At 39.0% G+C, this 18,375-nt stretch overlaps 1 protein-coding gene across 4 annotated transcripts in view; it reads right to left on the bottom strand.

Annotated features, from left to right (window-relative positions):
* Nucleotides 1–450: 450 nt before the first annotated feature.
* LOC308663688 (PH and SEC7 domain-containing protein 3-like) overlaps nt 451–18,375 on the bottom strand; it is a 162,027-nt gene continuing 144,102 nt past the window's right edge. For all 4 annotated transcript variants that reach the window (XM_081320313.1, XM_081320315.1, XM_081320314.1 and 1 more), the window contains 4 exons: nt 13,931–14,088; nt 11,586–11,730; nt 10,356–10,499; nt 451–6,509 (listed from right to left, as the gene is read on the bottom strand). In XM_081320313.1, coding sequence (XP_081176439.1) covers nt 6,294–6,509; nt 10,356–10,499; nt 11,586–11,730; nt 13,931–14,088 — 663 coding nt within the window. In that variant the 3' untranslated portion in view covers nt 451–6,293. The remainder of the gene's footprint in view (nt 6,510–10,355; nt 10,500–11,585; nt 11,731–13,930; nt 14,089–18,375) is intronic.

Raw genomic sequence — 18,375 nt, 5'->3', positions numbered from 1 at the left:
GACCTTCTGATCGACAAGCTCAGCGTCCTAACCCACTGAGCCACTGCGTCCCTCTCTAGTTAATGTTAAATATGGGTAATAAGGGGAAAAAAACACTAGTCTCTAATAAATAAACAGTTCAAACCTCCTAAAGCTTATAAATACAATTTCCAGAAATTCCAATCAGTTCAGCCAAACCTGTAATATTTTCAATGACAGTAACTGGTGCTGGTTATCACCTATAAAGCCCTACATGGCCTGGGTCCGGGATATCTGAGGGAACACCTGCTGCCGGCATCAAACGCCCTTCGCCCAGTGCGCTCCCACAGGGAGGGTCTGCTCAGGGTCCCGCCGGTAAGAGATTGCCGGCGGGTGACACCCAGGGATAGGGCCTTCTCGGTGGGAGCGCCTGCCCTCTGGAACCAGCTGCCGGTGGAGCTGAGAACTGCCCCCGACCTCCGATCATTCCGCCGGGGCCTGAAGACCTGGCTCTTCGAGCTCTCGGGCCCAGACTGAGGAGAAATTTTTAATTTGGGGTTCTTTTTAACTGACTACAGGGTCAATTTAATATTTTTAATTTAATTAATTTTTAATTTTAATTTGGTTCTTAATTTTTGTATTTTGGATTTTTAATTCCCTGTAAACCGCCCTGAGTCCTCAGGGAATAGGGTGGTATATAAATATAACTAAATAAATAAAATAAAATAAACTGCATAGCACATAACAGAAATTCACTTAAAAGGGAAGATATGCATTACTAATGCAAGATGTACTTTAATTTCAAACTTGCCAAATTATTCAAATTCTCCCATTATAAATATAAGCAGCAGGATCTCCATCCTGCTTCTAAAAAAATACACTTCCATAATTTTGAAAAGACAATGGCCAGTGTTAAAATGATGTTTTCCATTTTTTTCAATTGGGAAAAATTAAAAATTGTTTGTGTCATAGTCTTAGCCTAATTTCCCTGGTGATATCTCCAAAAGATTTCCCCTCCCCAAATGATCTTTCTCATTGCATACAGATAATTTTATACTGATCACCTTAATGCAAACTATAACAATTCTTAACATTCAAACATACCCAGAACAGTCAAAATACTTAAAATATTTTTCTAGCAATCCTCACAACACTTTGGACACATTAATATATGCAGATGGAGACCTAAAACAAAGATGAGGCTTGGTTACAAACATAAAGATTCAGAACTTAGCTAAAACTTGCCACTGTATCTGTTAATTTCTTTAAATTCCATACAGTGCTGTTAAAGTTATACTTTAAAAGTTTGGATATGGTGAGATAAAGCAACCTTAAAACTATTTAAACAGAATTTAAACTAGTGCTGATTTTCAGACATCTCAGTCTGTTACAGAGTGTGAATGCATTGCAGCTTTGCAGACAATAAAACTGGGAACAAGTGAAAATTAAATGGAATTAATGTACCATCCAGAGATGCCCCTTGAAAAGAACTTCTAATCTGGCTCAAAACAGGTCTCAAATAATAAACACTGCAAGATACCACTAGAAGGGTCTAAAATAAAACACGTCTAAGAAAAATAACAGGCAAATGCAACCAATTGGGGGCGATCTGTTAAAATAAGAGCTTACTTGTTTCTTTCCTTCAAAATGTATTCGACTCAGTGCAATAAATAGGACTGTTTTGTAAAATCTCAGCAGAGCTGAATTGAATTTAATGATGCACACCTCCAAGGACTTTAAAAAGTTACAATAATCTAAATGGGCTGGGTATCAACCACTCAAGAGTTCAGCTTGGAGGTTTGTAATCTGGAAGGGAACTCAACTATGCCTGTTGGGTTCTAGAGGCCACAGTGCTGCTCTGTCTTATGGAATGCAGTTATTGGAGTGGTACCAGATCCGGTGGTCAAAACTGAAGAGCAAGACTTAAAAATAAAGACATTGTACAACTGGCAAGGACACACAATGCAAGACAGAGAGGGCAACTGTGTTCTGGAAAGCTGTTCTCGCTGCTTCCAGACACAGCAATAGTTTGAATATCAAGGGATCTAGCCTGCAAGCCTATTCCTGTGGGTGTTGTAATTGCTGACATGAGCTGCAGAATTTCATGAGCAATTTTTAGATCATATACAATTATTCATGCCCACCCAAGTTTCAAAACCCCTGGGACTGAAAAAGTGATCCCTAGGGATTTATTTATTTTTTTAAAGGCAATATGGTTGTAAGAGATTTGGCTATTTTGCCACAAGCTTCAATGGCAAACTAAAGTAATCTCAGGAAAACCTTTGACATATAAACATATAACCAGAGATGAGTGAATACACTTCTATAGGAGCTTCTTGCCATAGACCCTGATCATAAGGATTATATATAGAATTTGAATGCCTGCAAACAGAAAAACAGAAATATAGCAAAGGTTAATGTAAGTACCTAGTCCCTATCCAATGCCAGCCAAAACCTTCTAATGACAAAAGACCTAATAATAATTGTACCTGCCAATATACATATTTCACAAGAGCATAGGCAATTATTGTATTTTGATGCATGCCCTTGCCTAGATGTGGATATCCACATCAGCAATGCACCCATATCTCCCATGCAAGGTAAGCGTAACTACAATTTAGTTTTCAAGTGAACAGGAAAAAAAAACTTTATTTGCAAAAGCTGGTTGATAACATGGCCCCGTGGTTATATAGGAGAAGCTTAATCATCAATGACTGCAGTCAACACATCAACGAAAAGGCAGCTTTATGTTAAACCCAGATAGGTTCACAAGTGCAATATCTGATGTTCTGCTTTATAAGTAAATGTAACATAAAAGAAGATTTATTCCTCTGTGAAAAACTACTGAGCTACCTACTAAGGTTGTAACAAAGCCAAAGCCTGCTTGACCACTTATTTCAGGGAAGAACTGACTGCAGTCTTGGTAATTTACAACACACCCTCTGCCTGCCGCCACCATAGGCACCTTGGAAGTAATAAATAATTTGAACTCCCCTCTGCCTCTGAAAAGAAATAGACACAAATACATTCATGAATTGCAGCATTTCAATTATTGGCTGCACTGCTGTTTCCCCAAGGCAACAGTCATCAGGGTGCACATTGTGAACAAGTGTGCATATAAAGCTCATTCCAGCTTTTAATTGTGTGACTTGAATAGCCATCTAGGGGTTTGTTTCAGCCTTCTGGAAGCATCACAAAAGAATCCAGTAAAAAAAAAGCAGAAGGTGTCCAACTGTTATCAAACCTCTTTCAAGAACCGTACTTTTAATATTAAGCCTAACATGAACACAGACAGTTAATTCTGACATGTCATTATGTGCATGGAGAAAATTGCGATCTCTCTCCTTTTGAGCACAGAGACCCAGCTAGGTGGTGGTTTCTTCTTTCTATACTTCTAGGGCTCTTACCCTAAATCATGCTCCCTACTTTCCAACTGACTGAGTACCGTAATCTCTGGATCAAATCCAGACTAAGGAGCAACCCACAGTTTCACACAAATGGAAAAATACCTAATATTCTAAGGGGTGGGGAGAGGAGAGGTTTTGCAATTGGAGGAAAATGCATTTATTTGTTTTTGTTTGTTTGTTTCATATCCTGTTTTTCTTCCAGGAGCTCCAGGGAACAATTTAATATCCTCTCCAATCTTTGTACGCAATCTTGACCAAACTCGTACTAAGTCATCAGAAAGTCCATGTAACTAATTGGCACTGACTCTACTAGATGAGTGGAGTACATATAATCTGTTGCCTGGCTGCCACATGGGTTACTCCAAAATCTTATAAAGCTTGTTGATCTGGAAGAGCAACAAAAAGCAACCACTGTTTTTCCCCACCAATCTTTTTTTTTCCAAGTGCGTGTTTATACGAAGAAATATTGAGTCAGTCACTGTGTAGATGGGTTCACACATTGTTTTATGCCATGGGGTATTTCATTTTGACTTTGGCTCAGTATATTGGCAGATCTAGCCATTATGGTCGGCACAACGGAGTTTGATTAAAATAAAGTATAACTTAGTGCAATGGGTGAATCAAACCACAAACTCTGTATTTTAGTGAAAGGAGTAATCACACACACTTGATAATTCCTACTATGCTGTAGTAGTCATTCCAAAATGCAAAACTAAAAACCCTGCTATCCTCGAGTCTGCATACACCATCAGTAACACTCAACAAACCGTCACGGAGGCTAACAGCCAGCCAACCTAGAAGGACTCTTGAATAACTCAGTTTAGTCTGCTTTAGCTATGTAAACACCATATACAGTGTTAACACAGTATTACAGTCTCACACATGTGAAGAGAAAAAACGTGGTTTCTCTGTTTCAAGGGATAAGTTTAACATTTCTCGTATGTATCTCTCCCCGGCCTTACCAAGGTCTCCTTCCCAAACATTTTACAGCCTCTTCATTTTTTTCCCCTGTACTCCATTAGTACAAAGCATACACTGAACTAACACAACACCCCTCCTCCCACTTTTTTTTTTAAAAAGATGATGTAAAATCGTTCCCATCATTTTACTGCCACCTCTTTTCATTTCAACAAGGCTGGCAGTCTGCTGGCTTTTCTGAACTCTTGATGAAAAATACTGAATTCAGAACCGTTAGCCACTTTTGCCAGGGGGGGGGGGGAAATCTTTCTTTTTTGGCAGGCCCCAGCAACTTATCCAGTAGCATAAATATCAATTTAGTATTCATCACATAAAATGATAAATCATGACTGAAAAATGAAGGAAATTTTCTTATGTAGGTACAGGTGGTAAGAGAGTCCTATCTTAATGAGCTTCTGATGTGCACCTTATTTAGCAGGCATAGCAGTCTAATAGTGATTGATGCTGGGAACTATAATATTTGTGGCATCTAAAGAGCCACCAGTTACCAGTACTAAAATAGAACAATACCTTAATTGCACTTATAAAGAATGTCCTGGCTACTGACAGCTTTTATTTAGTATTCTAAATTTAGGATCCTAATTCAGAGCTTTCACATGTGTCACCCTGTCGTTTTCTTATCTCCCAGCCTGACAGAGCCTAGGGGATGTGCCTTTTTTTACACAATGTACCCTCTTCAAAAAGTGGGCAAAGAAATGTACAAACCCCGCCTAGAAAATAATGCCCTTCTAGAACGTGTGTTCTTATCTTTGAGCTGCCATTTCTGGATTTAGCGAGGTGCCTTTCAACAATTGGCAAAACTTCTTATTCCCTAGAAAGCCTTTTTCCATGGCTCCTGATTATAACTTAATCCTCCATCATTCTGGTTTATTTCTTTTCTCTTTGGTTTGCGTTGCAAGATGTTTCACATCCCCAGGAAGAGTCAGACGTAACGCCATCCTCTGCAATGGGAATAAGACCACTCTAGGAACTGTAATAATGACAGAGTTCTTGGGCTATTTTTTTAAAAAAATCAGGAAATACAATATGGGTATGGGGATTTTACAACATCTCTGTTAGGTAATTCTATAGCATAGGGGAACTGTTGGTTAGCAAATGGGGACTGGAATGATACCAGATTTTGATCAACTAGTTTATAAAGTTCCTGAAAATATTTAAAACATCTGAAGGAGGATCATAATGCCAGTTGAACAAAAACATTGCACACTACTGCTATCAGTACAACGAATATATGATTATTTGCTGTTGAGAATCATTCGGGTAGCACTGCGTGCAGATAGAACAGAGACGGTTACGGTAGAAAGTTTCCACCCAGGAACATGAAAAAAATAAGACCTGTTTCGGTTGAAATCATTTCCACTCACTGAAGGTCTTCATCTGTTTCTATATCCTAAATATTAACTTGGTAACTCATAAAGTTTATCACAATGACTGATCACTCAATAATCTAGTTACTGGCATATCTTCCACAACATGTTGTTATCGAGCTTGGCAACACATGAACATTTTTACCCAGTCTCTTTTACATCTTAGCTTATCCGCTGACAAGGCTTAACAAGTTGATAAGCCTCCATTTGTCTTGACATTCCCCCATGGCTGAACAGCAGCAGCAGCAGCAGCGGCAGTTCGGATGAAAATTACAAGCCAACAAAAAAAGACCAACATATGACAGAGAGATAAATATACCATGAAATCTCTCCTGTCCCATTCCAATGTTTTTGAGAAAAGGAGGACTGGATCAATTGCTCTATGATAACTTAACTAGACAAATGCAAGTCAGAAGCCAAAACATTTCCAACAACCTGTACAGAAACAACAAAATTTACAACTGAAAAATGTCACTAACACCCATTCAGGCAGATGTGTTAATTTTTGTTTGTTTCGCAAAGGACAGGTTATTATCAAAGAGAGAGAGAGTGGTGTGTGATCCTTCAGCCTGCCTTAGTTTTCTTAAGTAACTTTCTGCTTGATACTGGGAGTTTCCGGTCGATAGTCCTTCCTCTCGGAGACGTTACGCTTCACCTTGGCACTAACAGGAGACTCCTGATTTAATGAAGGGCTGGAGTGGCATTTCTTCAGTCCAGGACCATCAGTCTCACTGGTACTCAGCAACTCCTTTCCCGCTCCTTCTTTGAGGAGAGACACGTAGATTTCATAACGGGTTTTCTGGAAAAGAAAGAAAGAAAGAAAAGACTCCGTCTATAGTGTCACTTCTACGATGTGTGTGGAAATCACTCGCGACAAATTGGACGCCTAGCAAGGAAGCCAGCAGAGCAATATTAGCTAGTGGGCAACAAGGGCAGTCAGAAGTAAATACTTAAATGTCTTGTTAACTGAAAACTGAAGGATGTGTGTTGGCTCTTTCGCAGGAGAAGCATTTGAATTTTGAATGCTGTATTTTGAAAGGAAATGCAAAGAATCTTGTCCAAAGCAGTGGATTTAAGAGTGTGGAACAACTTCCTCCTTACAGTGGCGTAGCGTGGGTTGTCAGCACCCGGGGCAAGGCAAGTAATTTGCGCCCCCTAACACAGTGGGCGGCGACCTGGCGGCTCGGATCGGATTCGCACAGCCAGCACTGCAGTGAGAGAGAGTGAGTGAGCCAGGCAGGGGCAGAGAGCTGCGAGTGCGAGCGCGCCCCCCCAGATGTTGCGCCCAGTGCGGCCGGCCCCCCCTGCACCCCCCACGCTACGCCACTGCCTCCTTACATTTAGTAAGGATCTTCAGTCTACACACTAGACTTAGGCAGACTAATAAGAAGGATCGTTATTGTTGCCTCAGCTTGTCCTTTCCTATACTTCCCCCTTTATCCCAACTGAATTTGGGAAAAGAAATGCTTTCTAAAAAGAATAGAATCTCTCTCATTTTATGCCTACCTGATCACTTTGTAAAGTAGAAAATTCAGCAATGGCAAATGGATAAACATTTACACATACAATTCAGAACTTTAATTTACTAAGGTATTCAACTTTCCATGCAGATTATGAATATTGTGATTTAGCATTCTGATGTCTAAATAATCATTACAGATTGAATTTAAGTTTTTCTCTTTGCCATGTGTTTCAGTATGGTATGGATTTCTAATTATTTGTAAAAGATACCATTGCTGGTCTTCAGCTAGGCAAACCGTTGCATTTTTTTAATTAATTAATTAATTAATTAATTAATTAATTAATTTAATTAAATTTTTATACCGCCCTATTCCCGAAGGACTCAGGGCGGTTTACAGGGCAACATAAAATATGATATAAAAATAGTATAAATTAAAATAGATTAAATTACATAAGCCCAACAATTAAAACAATATTAAAAGCTTAAACCCCTTTTAACATATCACTTCACTGCCACAAATTTCTAAGCCCACCAGGCACCAAATACTAAGAAGATTTAACATATTTTTGAAAAGGCCAACTGTTGAATCTGTTCACTCTCTAGGAAACCACAACTCCTCTGTATGTGGCAGTTTCATCTGCAGCATCACTCATTGGTGCCGTGATTAACTCAAATAACTAGTGGCGATTAATCAGAATTCAGAAAAAGGCTTTTAAATTGAAGATTCTAGAATTTCTAGGATTACTTATTTAATGACACGCGTTCTGACCCTTCCCAATGAATCATGACAAACGTTGATGAAGTTCTACCAAATGCTCTACATTCTTTAAAGGGAAGCTTATTGTCAAAATTGTGCTCTCCAACAAAGTACAAAAAGGGCTTTCTGTAATTTCAAAGCATGACTCAGGTAAGCATTGCTATACAAATGCAGGAAGATGTCAAGGCTTCTTTAAAAGAACACAAGAGAAAAAGCAATGGTTGTGGATGAGCTTTCGAAAGCCTTGGAAGAGACGGATTATAAGAAAAATCAATTTGAAATGAAATGAAATAGTCGTGTGCTTACTATTTATACTTCCAGCAATGGTGAAAAGACAAATAATTATATAAGCAAGTCACTCAACAGTACGGAACTAGTGAGGTGAATGCTGATACCATTTTGAACTGATTATGCTTCATCGGATAATGAATAAGCTGGAGAACTGAACAACGAGGAAATGGTGCCACAAATGATGATTGTCGTATAGCAACTATTCCTCAGCTTGGAGTTTTTCTCCCTCTATTCCAAATTTTTAATCTAACCTTCCTGCCTTCTGGAACATCTTCTCCGCTGAGGTGAAACTAGTTCCCACCCTCCTGATGTTTCCTAAGAGCCTTAAGACCTGGCTCTGCCAGATGGCTTGAGGGCCCAATGGGAGAACTTCATACTGGAAGTAGTTGACTAATTAAAATTCAACCCCCCTCCCCCCCTCGTGTGTCTGACTTTCTTCTTTGCCATGTTGTGTTCATGGTTTTTTTAATCTGTTAATGTTTTGATCTACAGTGTTTTTTATGGTGGATGATTTTAATGTTTTTCAGTGTTTTTATCCTGTAAGTCACAAAGAGTCTTTGGATACAAGATGGGTGGCAAATACATTTAAATTAACAAACAAACAAATAAATAAGCAGCTTTCTTTTAAAAATAGTATATTTGCCATGTTTGTCAGGTGATATTCTAATGAATTTTCATTTTTTTTATCTCTTAGATCTATATAGCAATAACACTTAAGACTTATATACCACTCCATAGTGCTTTACAGCCCTCTCTGGGCAGTTTACAATGTCAACGTATGGCCCCCAACAATCTGGGTCCTCATTTTACTGACCTCGGAAGAATGGAAGGCTGAGTCAACCTTGAGCCGGTCAGAATTGAACTCCTGGCTGCGGGCAGTTTGCTTATAATACTGCATTCTAACTCTGCCTTTCTTTAGGAGCTTAAGGCTCCCTTCATTTTATCCCCACATCAACCCTGTGAGGAAGATTGACCTAAGTACATGGCTGACCAAAGACTGACCCAAGGTATTAACTGCTACACCTCCTCTGCAGTTCAGACAGTGTTACCAACAAACCCATGTACCAGGCTATTATGTTCCAAAATTCATGATAACAGAATTCATCAGAAGGCTAATCCATATACAAATGGTTTGTTGGGAACTAAAACATTGAAAACCATGGCTCTAGAAAAGTATAGAATAGCACTGCCTATAATTTAGCTCAACTCCAGAACTTAAACCGTATTCCTTATAGTAGTCAGTCACTGCCATCCAGAAATGGCATCCACTACTGTTGTTCCATCCCTAGGGGCATACAGGTAGCTTCTGGTAATTCAAATGAATAAGAGAGGAAGCTTCCTGCATAGGTTAACCCTATAAAGAATGGAGGAAATGCCAGTATCAAATGAAGACAAAGAAGCAGAATTAAAAAGGCAAGAGTAACATGAGAATATGACTGTCTTCCTGAATTATTATGGACTGATTCTTCAAAAACTAACAGCCTAGTTCAAACAAAGCAAACACACATCCGGTCCACCATTCTACATTTATGCTTTACTAGACAACCTGTGCTCTGTTGGGTCATCGTTATAAAGGTATTTGCTTACCTAAAAAAGAAAAACAAGAATGATCACTGGTGTGCAAAAAAAAGCAGTGGGAATGGGAGCAACGTCTAACTTCTTGCTGGTTTCCCCACTGACTTTCTTTGTAGGAAGCTGGCTTGGAGCATTGGAAATGACAATCAAGTAACTGCAGTTGACCGCAGTTGCATAGCAGCCATGAAGTCGTCACAATTTTGCCACATTTTAATCTCGCAAAAGTCACAGGTCCTAGATTTTGGTTGTATTCTGTAAGTTAACCCATTTAAGGTCAATTGATTCAAAAATGTTGTCCTATAATGCACTGTTTTGCCCAACTGAAGGTTACAAACAATGGAACAGACATGAGAGTCTTAGTAATACGTAGACGTCAACAGGATCGTTTTCTCCCATTTAGACCTTTTTGATTAAAACATGCGGCAGTCTTCCCTCCATTTTAATCATAGTTAAAAACTTTAAACAGATATAAAGTCTCGCTACTCATTTGCTGAAGTTCTAATGATCTCTACAACGACTGTCTTTAACTTAGTGCCCAGTCTTAGTTGACCGCAGCATACCTCAAATTCCAAATAATGGTCTTTCAACTTGTAGTCTTCAATCTCCTTGCCCTTAAGTTTCTTATCAGGTGGGTAGGAACGATGTTCAGCTAGTTCAGTAGAGACCTGCTTCAGTTTGCTCTCGTGGGATTTAAGCTGGTCATCCTGCAGAAGTAATTACATGGTTTAGATTAGAATGAACCTCTAGTGCATTTAGTAAAATAATTTTTAAAAAGCATTTCTATTGCTTTAGGAGTGTTCAGTTCCTAAATCCAGAACTCAACTATTCCTGGTTCTTAAATCAGCAATTCAAATATTACAAGGATTTTAATTAAATTAACAAGAATTTTCTAAACAAAACTTGGAAAGATCCATCCATCACGTGACCTAGATCTGTACAGGTGGTCCTCAACTTACAACCAGTTGCTTAGTGACTGTTCACATTTACAAGAGACCTCCCTTGATAGAGTAGAACAGAATAGAATTTTTATTGTCACTTTTAAATGTACACTAGTCAGCATACATTAAAATGAAATTCTGTTCCATTCAGCTCTCAAAAAATACCATTATTCATATACCAACATACACACATATACATGACACAGAGAAACATCACAGTCTAGTTCAAATGTACATGGTGAAAAAAAAAGAATCCTGCAAATACTTACAATCTAGATTCAAAGTTTGAAGAGTTCCCCCTCTCCTGAATGATTGCATGACTGCACTTCAGACACTGAGCATTCGGGCTGCATTTATGGCCATTTACCATGCCCCACCGTCATATGATCGTTTTGGTTTTTGGCAAAATCGGCCAATAGCAAGCCATTGATTAGCTTAATGACCACAACCAACAACAAAAAATTATAAAATCAGGTCAGTCACTTAGGTGACCTGATTTATGGCTATCGTGAGTTGCAACCATGATGGGCAGGCTCCATAGCAGTCGTAACTCAAGGACTACTGGTACCTAACTTGTAAACATGTCATGGGTCAAAGGAGAGATTACTCTGTTGGCTCTTGCTGTTCTTGCCCCTTTGCACTTTCAGCCAGCCTAAAGAAAACAGCGATGTTCACAGTTGACTTGGAAATCACATAGCCAGCTTCCACACTACCTTTGTATCATGACTAATGAATCAAGTGCCCATATGCATACGATTATTTGAGAACGATTGCAAGGGAGAATAATACTGGAAGCCCTGTTTGTGCAAAGCTGTAAGGAGAGGGGGGAAAACAAACAAAAAAAACAATCACCTGAGATAATTTGGTGGTGGAGGCCGGTAAGAGAGGGCGGCTAAATTTCTTCTGGGATCCGATTGCAGCTGGAAACGGTGGGGCAGAAAAAACGGCTGCCACAGAATTGACCTTATTGATCCAGGACTCCATTTCTTCAGGGCTCCTGTGGAAGACAGACAGCCATAACACTTGCACATTCTCTTCAGTATCACCACTGGCACAATAAGAATGGCTAGTTTAAGCCACTCTTACATATGCTTGCCTTAGAATAAGTTTCTCTTGCAGCCACTCAGGATTTGTCCCTGAGTGTAAGCCACATTTTGGAAAATTCCATTCATCTCTGCTTCATATTTTTCTTGTTTCCTTCCATCTTTTGTTCAACAATTTCTTTCTGGCATAATGCATATAATTTTTGTTTTAGCAGCCACAAGTGGAACCAGCAACTGGATGGTTGAGCAAAGCAACTGCTAAGAGAAACATCACAATTTTTTTTTACCTTACTTCAACTTTCATTTGCTTTATAGACCTACAAAGGTCATAAATGTGAGGACTAGTTGTTAAGTTACTCTTTCGTCACTGCTGCAACTGCAAATGATCACTAAACAAGGCAGTTGCTAAATGAGGACTTTCTGAAAAGAGGGCTTTCCTGTTAAGCTTCAGAACAGAGTAATAACCTTAACTTAAGTTTGAGTCAACCAAGGAGGCAGAATGTCTTCAGGGTATGGTTAAAAAACATCAAGATGGTGGCCATCAAGGGCTGATCAAAACTCCATATGCTCAGGCATAATTTTGATCACACTATCACAGCTGCCAATTTGACTTTTTTTTTATATATATAAAGCTTTTTATTAGTTCTTTTTTCTTTACATACATATGTTAGTTTTTCAACCAGCGTGCAGTCTGGGTTCAAAAGCGCTAATAGATAGTCAAGTCCTAATCTTTGGTTCTCTCCTCTAGCCATTTGTAGAATGACTCCCAGGTTCAGCAGTATTTTGTTTCTTCTTTACCTTTCAATCTCATAGTTAATCTGTCCATCTCTGCGCATTCCAATATTTTTTTAATTACTTCTTCCTCTGGTGGTATTCCTGCATTTTTCTAGTATTGCGCGAAAGTTATTCTTGCTGCTTGACTGTGTTTTTTTAATCATACCCTCCAGACACTCTTCTGGAGTCATTCCTACAGTTCATTGAATGACCCGAAACACTGGAAGTTTTGAAGAAGAGATTGGACAACCACTTGTCTGAAATGGGATAGGGTTTCCTGCTGAGCAGGGGGTTGGACTAGATGACCTCCAAGGTCCCTTCCAACTCTGTTATTCTGCTAACCTAGGCTTCTAATTAATGACATCAAAGTCCACTTATGAAGGGTGCTTGGTGCTCTCTGAGCTTAGTTGTTTTCTTGCAGACATTCCATGACCCAAACTAGGTAACAACATCAGCGCACTGATGTTGTTACGTAGTTTGAGTAATGAAACATCTGCAAGAAAACAACCAAGCTCAGAGACCACCACACACCCCTCATTTCAGCCCTGAACTACAAATATTCTCTAACGTCCACTTAAATGATCTAGGGACATTGTCACTCCCTTTCTTCTTCTTTCCAACAGAAGTAACCATTACAACAATTTAAATTTTATAATTAGCCCCTAACCCAAAATTTAATTTTAACATTATTATTTACATTTCTGGTTTCTCCGCTAGTAAGGTGGTTAAGGGTCTAGCTCAGCCTTCCCTGAATGTTTTGATGCATTTCAGTGATTTGCAAAACACACACCCCTAGAGCTTTGACTTAAGTCTAAACCCCGGCTCTACACAATAGAAAAAAATTATCTGCATTGCAGCTGTTACAAAAGTCACGTGCACGTCTCTTTTGGAGTTTTTTCCTCTAAAGTTTAAATGACTAAAAAGGATTCTCTTTCCTTTAGATATGATTTTGAAGAGCTTGTCCTGACCTTGACTTTGATGGCTAAGGCTTAAAAGCTGCATTTTATATATTGCCACATATGCTAAGGTGTGCTTTTTCTTCCCCACCCCTGTATATATTATAGCAGACCTGTAACAACAAATTTAGGGCCAAGACAGTTGTTGCAACCACTGAATAATTCTGCTACTTGGGTTGCCTGACTAACGCTGGAAACCCCTAGCAAGATTTTATAGGCAAAGGACGGACCTCAAACAGCTTCAGTATTTACTTATGGAGCCTGCAGTCCTTTATACCCAGAACTGAGAAATATAGTTTGAAAAAAGGGAGAGGGTACAAAACAAACAAACGTGAAACAAGTCTTTGGAGAGGCACCCAATGTTTCCAAGATTATTATTTTTTCCCATGAACCACACCATGCAAGAAACCAAACTGGAACCTACTGAGCTTGAAAAAGCAAAACTCTCCAGTCAGCTGTCTTCAGTTTCAGGACATTGGGCTTCTTCTCATAGTCGGTTGCCTTTGATGCTAGCGCATGGTGAACGCTGACGGCGTTCTTAAGGTCATCCTCTGATAAAGCCTTCTCTGGTTTGTATTCGTCCTGCAGAAATTAAAAGGGTAAATTTATTTTTTTGCATGTTTTTTTTTCTCCACACCCTGGCTGCAATCAAACAGCAGGCAAGAACTCAAATTGCTTTGTAAACAACCACCAGAACTGACAAAGGCAAGGGCATGTTGTTACGATCCTGTACATGTTTACTGCAAACGAGGGATGGGTGAGAAAGTAACCTATCTTGCATTACAATATGAAATTACCCCCGTTCACTCTTATTAAACATATCTGAAGTGAAAAGCCTACTCTTATACCCACATGGGTGCACAGAAGAATACATTCTGCGGAGAAAAAAATAATTCAAAACACCAATACGTCTACGTTATAGATATGAGAACAAAAGTTTACTCTTTCCATTAAATTACAAATTATTAGGGAAATCGGTTGAGCGGAGTTTCATGTATGCTGTTTTTATTAAATTTATATCCCCTCCCCCTTTTGAACAGGAGCTCTAAATAGCACATATACTGCTTCTTCCTATTTGTCCCTGCGACAGCAACCTTGTGAGGTGGGTTGGGTTGACCAAGAGCAACTGGAACAATCACTCAATGAGTTTCCACGGTTGAGGGTGGACGTAGAATTCAGATCTCTCCACTCCTCCACTCCCACTGCCTTAACCTCACTGGTTCCAATAAATGGCACAAGTTGGAAAAATTTTAAAAAAAATCTCCTTTCCTTTCCTTCCCTCCCCTCCAAGCATTCCTCTGAGTGCTCAAAGTGAGATACATATTTTTTCCCAATTTTTCCAAAAGGTAAGAGTGAGTGGCTCAAAGTCACCCGATCACTTTCCGTGGTTGAATGACATTAATCAACGTTTAACCACTATAGCACATTGGCTGATAACACTCCCACTTCTAAAGCCTTCAGATGAGTTTAAGAAATATCCTAGAAGTACCGGGCACAGGGCTATTGCGTAGAAACAAAGCCAGCATCCCCCTCATGTTGCCATTGCGATTTTTCTCCTTTACATCTACCTGGTGAACGTTCTGTACAGCTGACATCTTCAATTACAAAAAGGCCATTAAGATAAAATGTCATGGAGAACTCTGAGCAAAAAATAATAACAATAACAATAACGCCACAAATTGGCATCGAAAATGTGCAGCAGAATTCCAAATCAGCATTGTTATATGAAAATACTTCCAGTAGCAGCTGCTCTAATTAACCCAAACTCTTCAGTGTAGTTGTTACAGGTCAGTTGTTGATTAAATCCATTTCAACATAGCATTGATCCATGGCAAATTCACTGTAGAACAGTCCACAGCCTAAAAATTTGTAACCAGATAAATGAAAGTTCCCCCCAGGTTTGAGTGATGGATTTGAATAATGGGCTAAATATCTAGGGAGGGTGGTAAATTAGAAGTCAAAGCAAGTAGGAGAAAAGGTTTTAAAAGGGCTGGAAATAAGCCTACAAAATCAAGTAAATGAGTCTCTGTTGGCCAGGCAGAGTGATGCCCATTAGCAGTTATGGGGCAAGCCAGAAATGCAGCCAAGGCAACCGAGGACAGGTGCCTGCGCTTTTAGCCACCGTACAGAGGGGAAAAACAAATGTGAAAGGTACGACTTCTTTTTGTCCTAAGGCTTTTTACAGAACCAGAAGTAGTACTGGAGGACTATCACTTTCATATCTGATCATGAAGTTATCTGGAACTTTAAGCTTGCAAATAAACTATGTTTGACAGTAATACCGATGCTCTTTTTGAACAGTTGAGGATTTTAGCAAAAGCAGTCTTGTACTAAGGTGGCGTGGTGGCTGAGCCATTAAGACACTGGGCTTGTCAGCTGGAAAGCCAGCAGCCCAGGTTCGAGACCCAAGCACTATGCAATGGGGTGAGCTCCTGCCCTAGCTCCAGCTACTGCCCACCTAGCAGTTCAAAAGCATGCAAATGTGAGCAGTTAAATAGGTACCACTTCAGTGGGAAGGTAAAGTGCTCCATGGCCGTCATGCTGGCCACATGACTGCGGAAATGTCTCCGGACAGTGCTGGCTCAATGGCCTTGAAACAGAGATGAGCACTGCCTCCTATATTTGGCAACGACTACTGGAGTAAAATCTGCAGGGATTCCTTTACCTTTTTACCTCCCAATCCTGTACTAATATTAGTAACTGACACTTCATTTGCATTTAGAATGGGGTTTTGGAGATGGGAAGAAAAGCTTTTGGTGTTAAAAGAAGTCAACAGAAAAGAAGGATGGCTATCCAAATGGTTGGGAATTCTGGTTATTGTATTCCCTATGCACGAGGAGAACAGAGTAGCAGGTTCGAAAAGATAGTAGTTCTGGCGTTCCTTGAGTGGGAAGCAAAGCAACTTGGTTCCTAGGAACAGAATGCTTTCCCATACTTAGAATAAAACTACGGAAGCTGTAACACAATTTCTGAATTGCGACTACTGCCTAAGATTTTGCTGAACAAGGCTTAGAAATGCTATACACATTTATCTTGAATTCTCACTGAATGTAGGGGGACTATTTCAAAGCAAGCAGGCATCTGATTATGCTTAAAAAAACAAAAACCAGAAAATGTATGCATGTCTCTCTTACGCACAAAACAAAAACCATTTTGAATGCAGTTAAGTATCACTGCCAACATTTGCTCTAAATTTTCAGACAGACGAAAGAGACATCACTCCATTTCTCGTTTGGCAAGATGAAGAATATTTCATACGCCCAAGGAATAATAAAAAATCCCTATTCCAGGGATTACTCAGCCAAATCTTGTGATCAAAATGCAGACTGGAGGGCAGGAACTTTTGAGATGAAGACACAGGCTCCATTTTCAAGGATTGCCAGAGGATACTACAGAATAGCACAGCATGGAGCACAGTTGAGAAAAGGATCAACATTTTGTTCCCTGCATTTATTTATTTTTGCACTTCTGCCAGAAATTCCTGCAAAATGCATTTCATATTGGATAGATAGATAGATAGATAGATAGATAGATAGATAGATAGATAGATAGATAGATAGATAGATAGATAGATAGATAGATAGAGAGATTATAGAGATAGAGATATAGATAGATAGAGATATAGATAGATAGATAGATAGATAGATAGATAGATAGATAGATAGATAGATAGAGATACATACATACATACATACATACATACATACATACATACATACATACAGTTATAGTTATAGATAGATATAGATATATAATTATACAATATGAAATGCATTTTGCAGGAACTTCTGGTATTGCCCCTAGAGTTGAATCCTGGGCCTGAAGCTATAAATTCCATTACATTTTAATCAAAGGGTGATGTACATTTGGATGGGTATGAAAATCAATTCCAAGTTCCAAAAAAAAAAAATTAAAATTGAGCTAGCCCACATTGTAATGTTTCAGCTCTTTTATGGATTTGGTATATCCTCCTCCCAAGTTTTATCTGTACGTATATAAGAATGTGTCATAAAAGGGACAAACCACATTACAGAAATATCTCATTGATCTGATCTCTATAGCATTGTCAAGACCAGTCTTTGTCATCAATAGCAACTTTTTAATGTATGGACTGCATGCTGGCTGGGGAATTCTGGGACTGAAGCCCACCCATGTTAAAAGTTACCAAGATTGAGCAATGTTGATTTAGACATATTAAGTACTGTATCTTCCAAATGTGTGAAACTCGAAGTCCTATTATCACCAATTTGTGCAACCCATAATCCAACACATATGGAAGGCAAAAGGCTGTTTTTGGGGAAAAAACAAACTATTATCTCAAGAATTCAAAACTGATTACTGTCACTCTATGAAGTCCACTACTGTTTGTTTTTTATTACATTTCATCTTGCTAAGAAGAGAGAGTGAAACCTGGGCCCCTAGGTGTTCACGAGGGAGGTAATAAATTATTGGCTTTTGAATCATTTTTTAAAAATATTTCATAGTGTTTTGCAGGCCAGCTTAAATAACTTAAGGCTGAGGTTCTCAGCTTGCTTTTCGCCAATTTTTTTCCAGAAGTAGTTTCTTTTTATTTCTCTCTTCCCATATACGAAGGTATTATAAAATGAAATAGACTGCACAGGGGAGAAGTTGTCAACAGAGGATCTACACTAAATAATACTGAAGGCAGGTTTCACATGCTGGAGGGTATTCTTCTTACTAAGATTTACAAAGAATGGTTCTATTCAAATATAAATAGTACCTACTAAGATGGCTCAGATGATCCATCATACTTAATGCTACTCCATATGAAAGTGGGAGGAAGCCAAAGGGGCCATGAACTATCAACCTAGAAAAAAAAAAGCCTAGGCATGCAATAATTTTAAAAAA

This window comes from Vipera berus, assembly GCF_964194415.1.
Source record: "Vipera berus genome assembly, chromosome: 2".
Taxonomy (NCBI): Eukaryota; Metazoa; Chordata; class Lepidosauria; order Squamata; family Viperidae; genus Vipera; species Vipera berus.
Note: the sequence above shows the minus strand (reverse complement) of the source record. Positions and strands in the feature narration are given on the sequence as shown.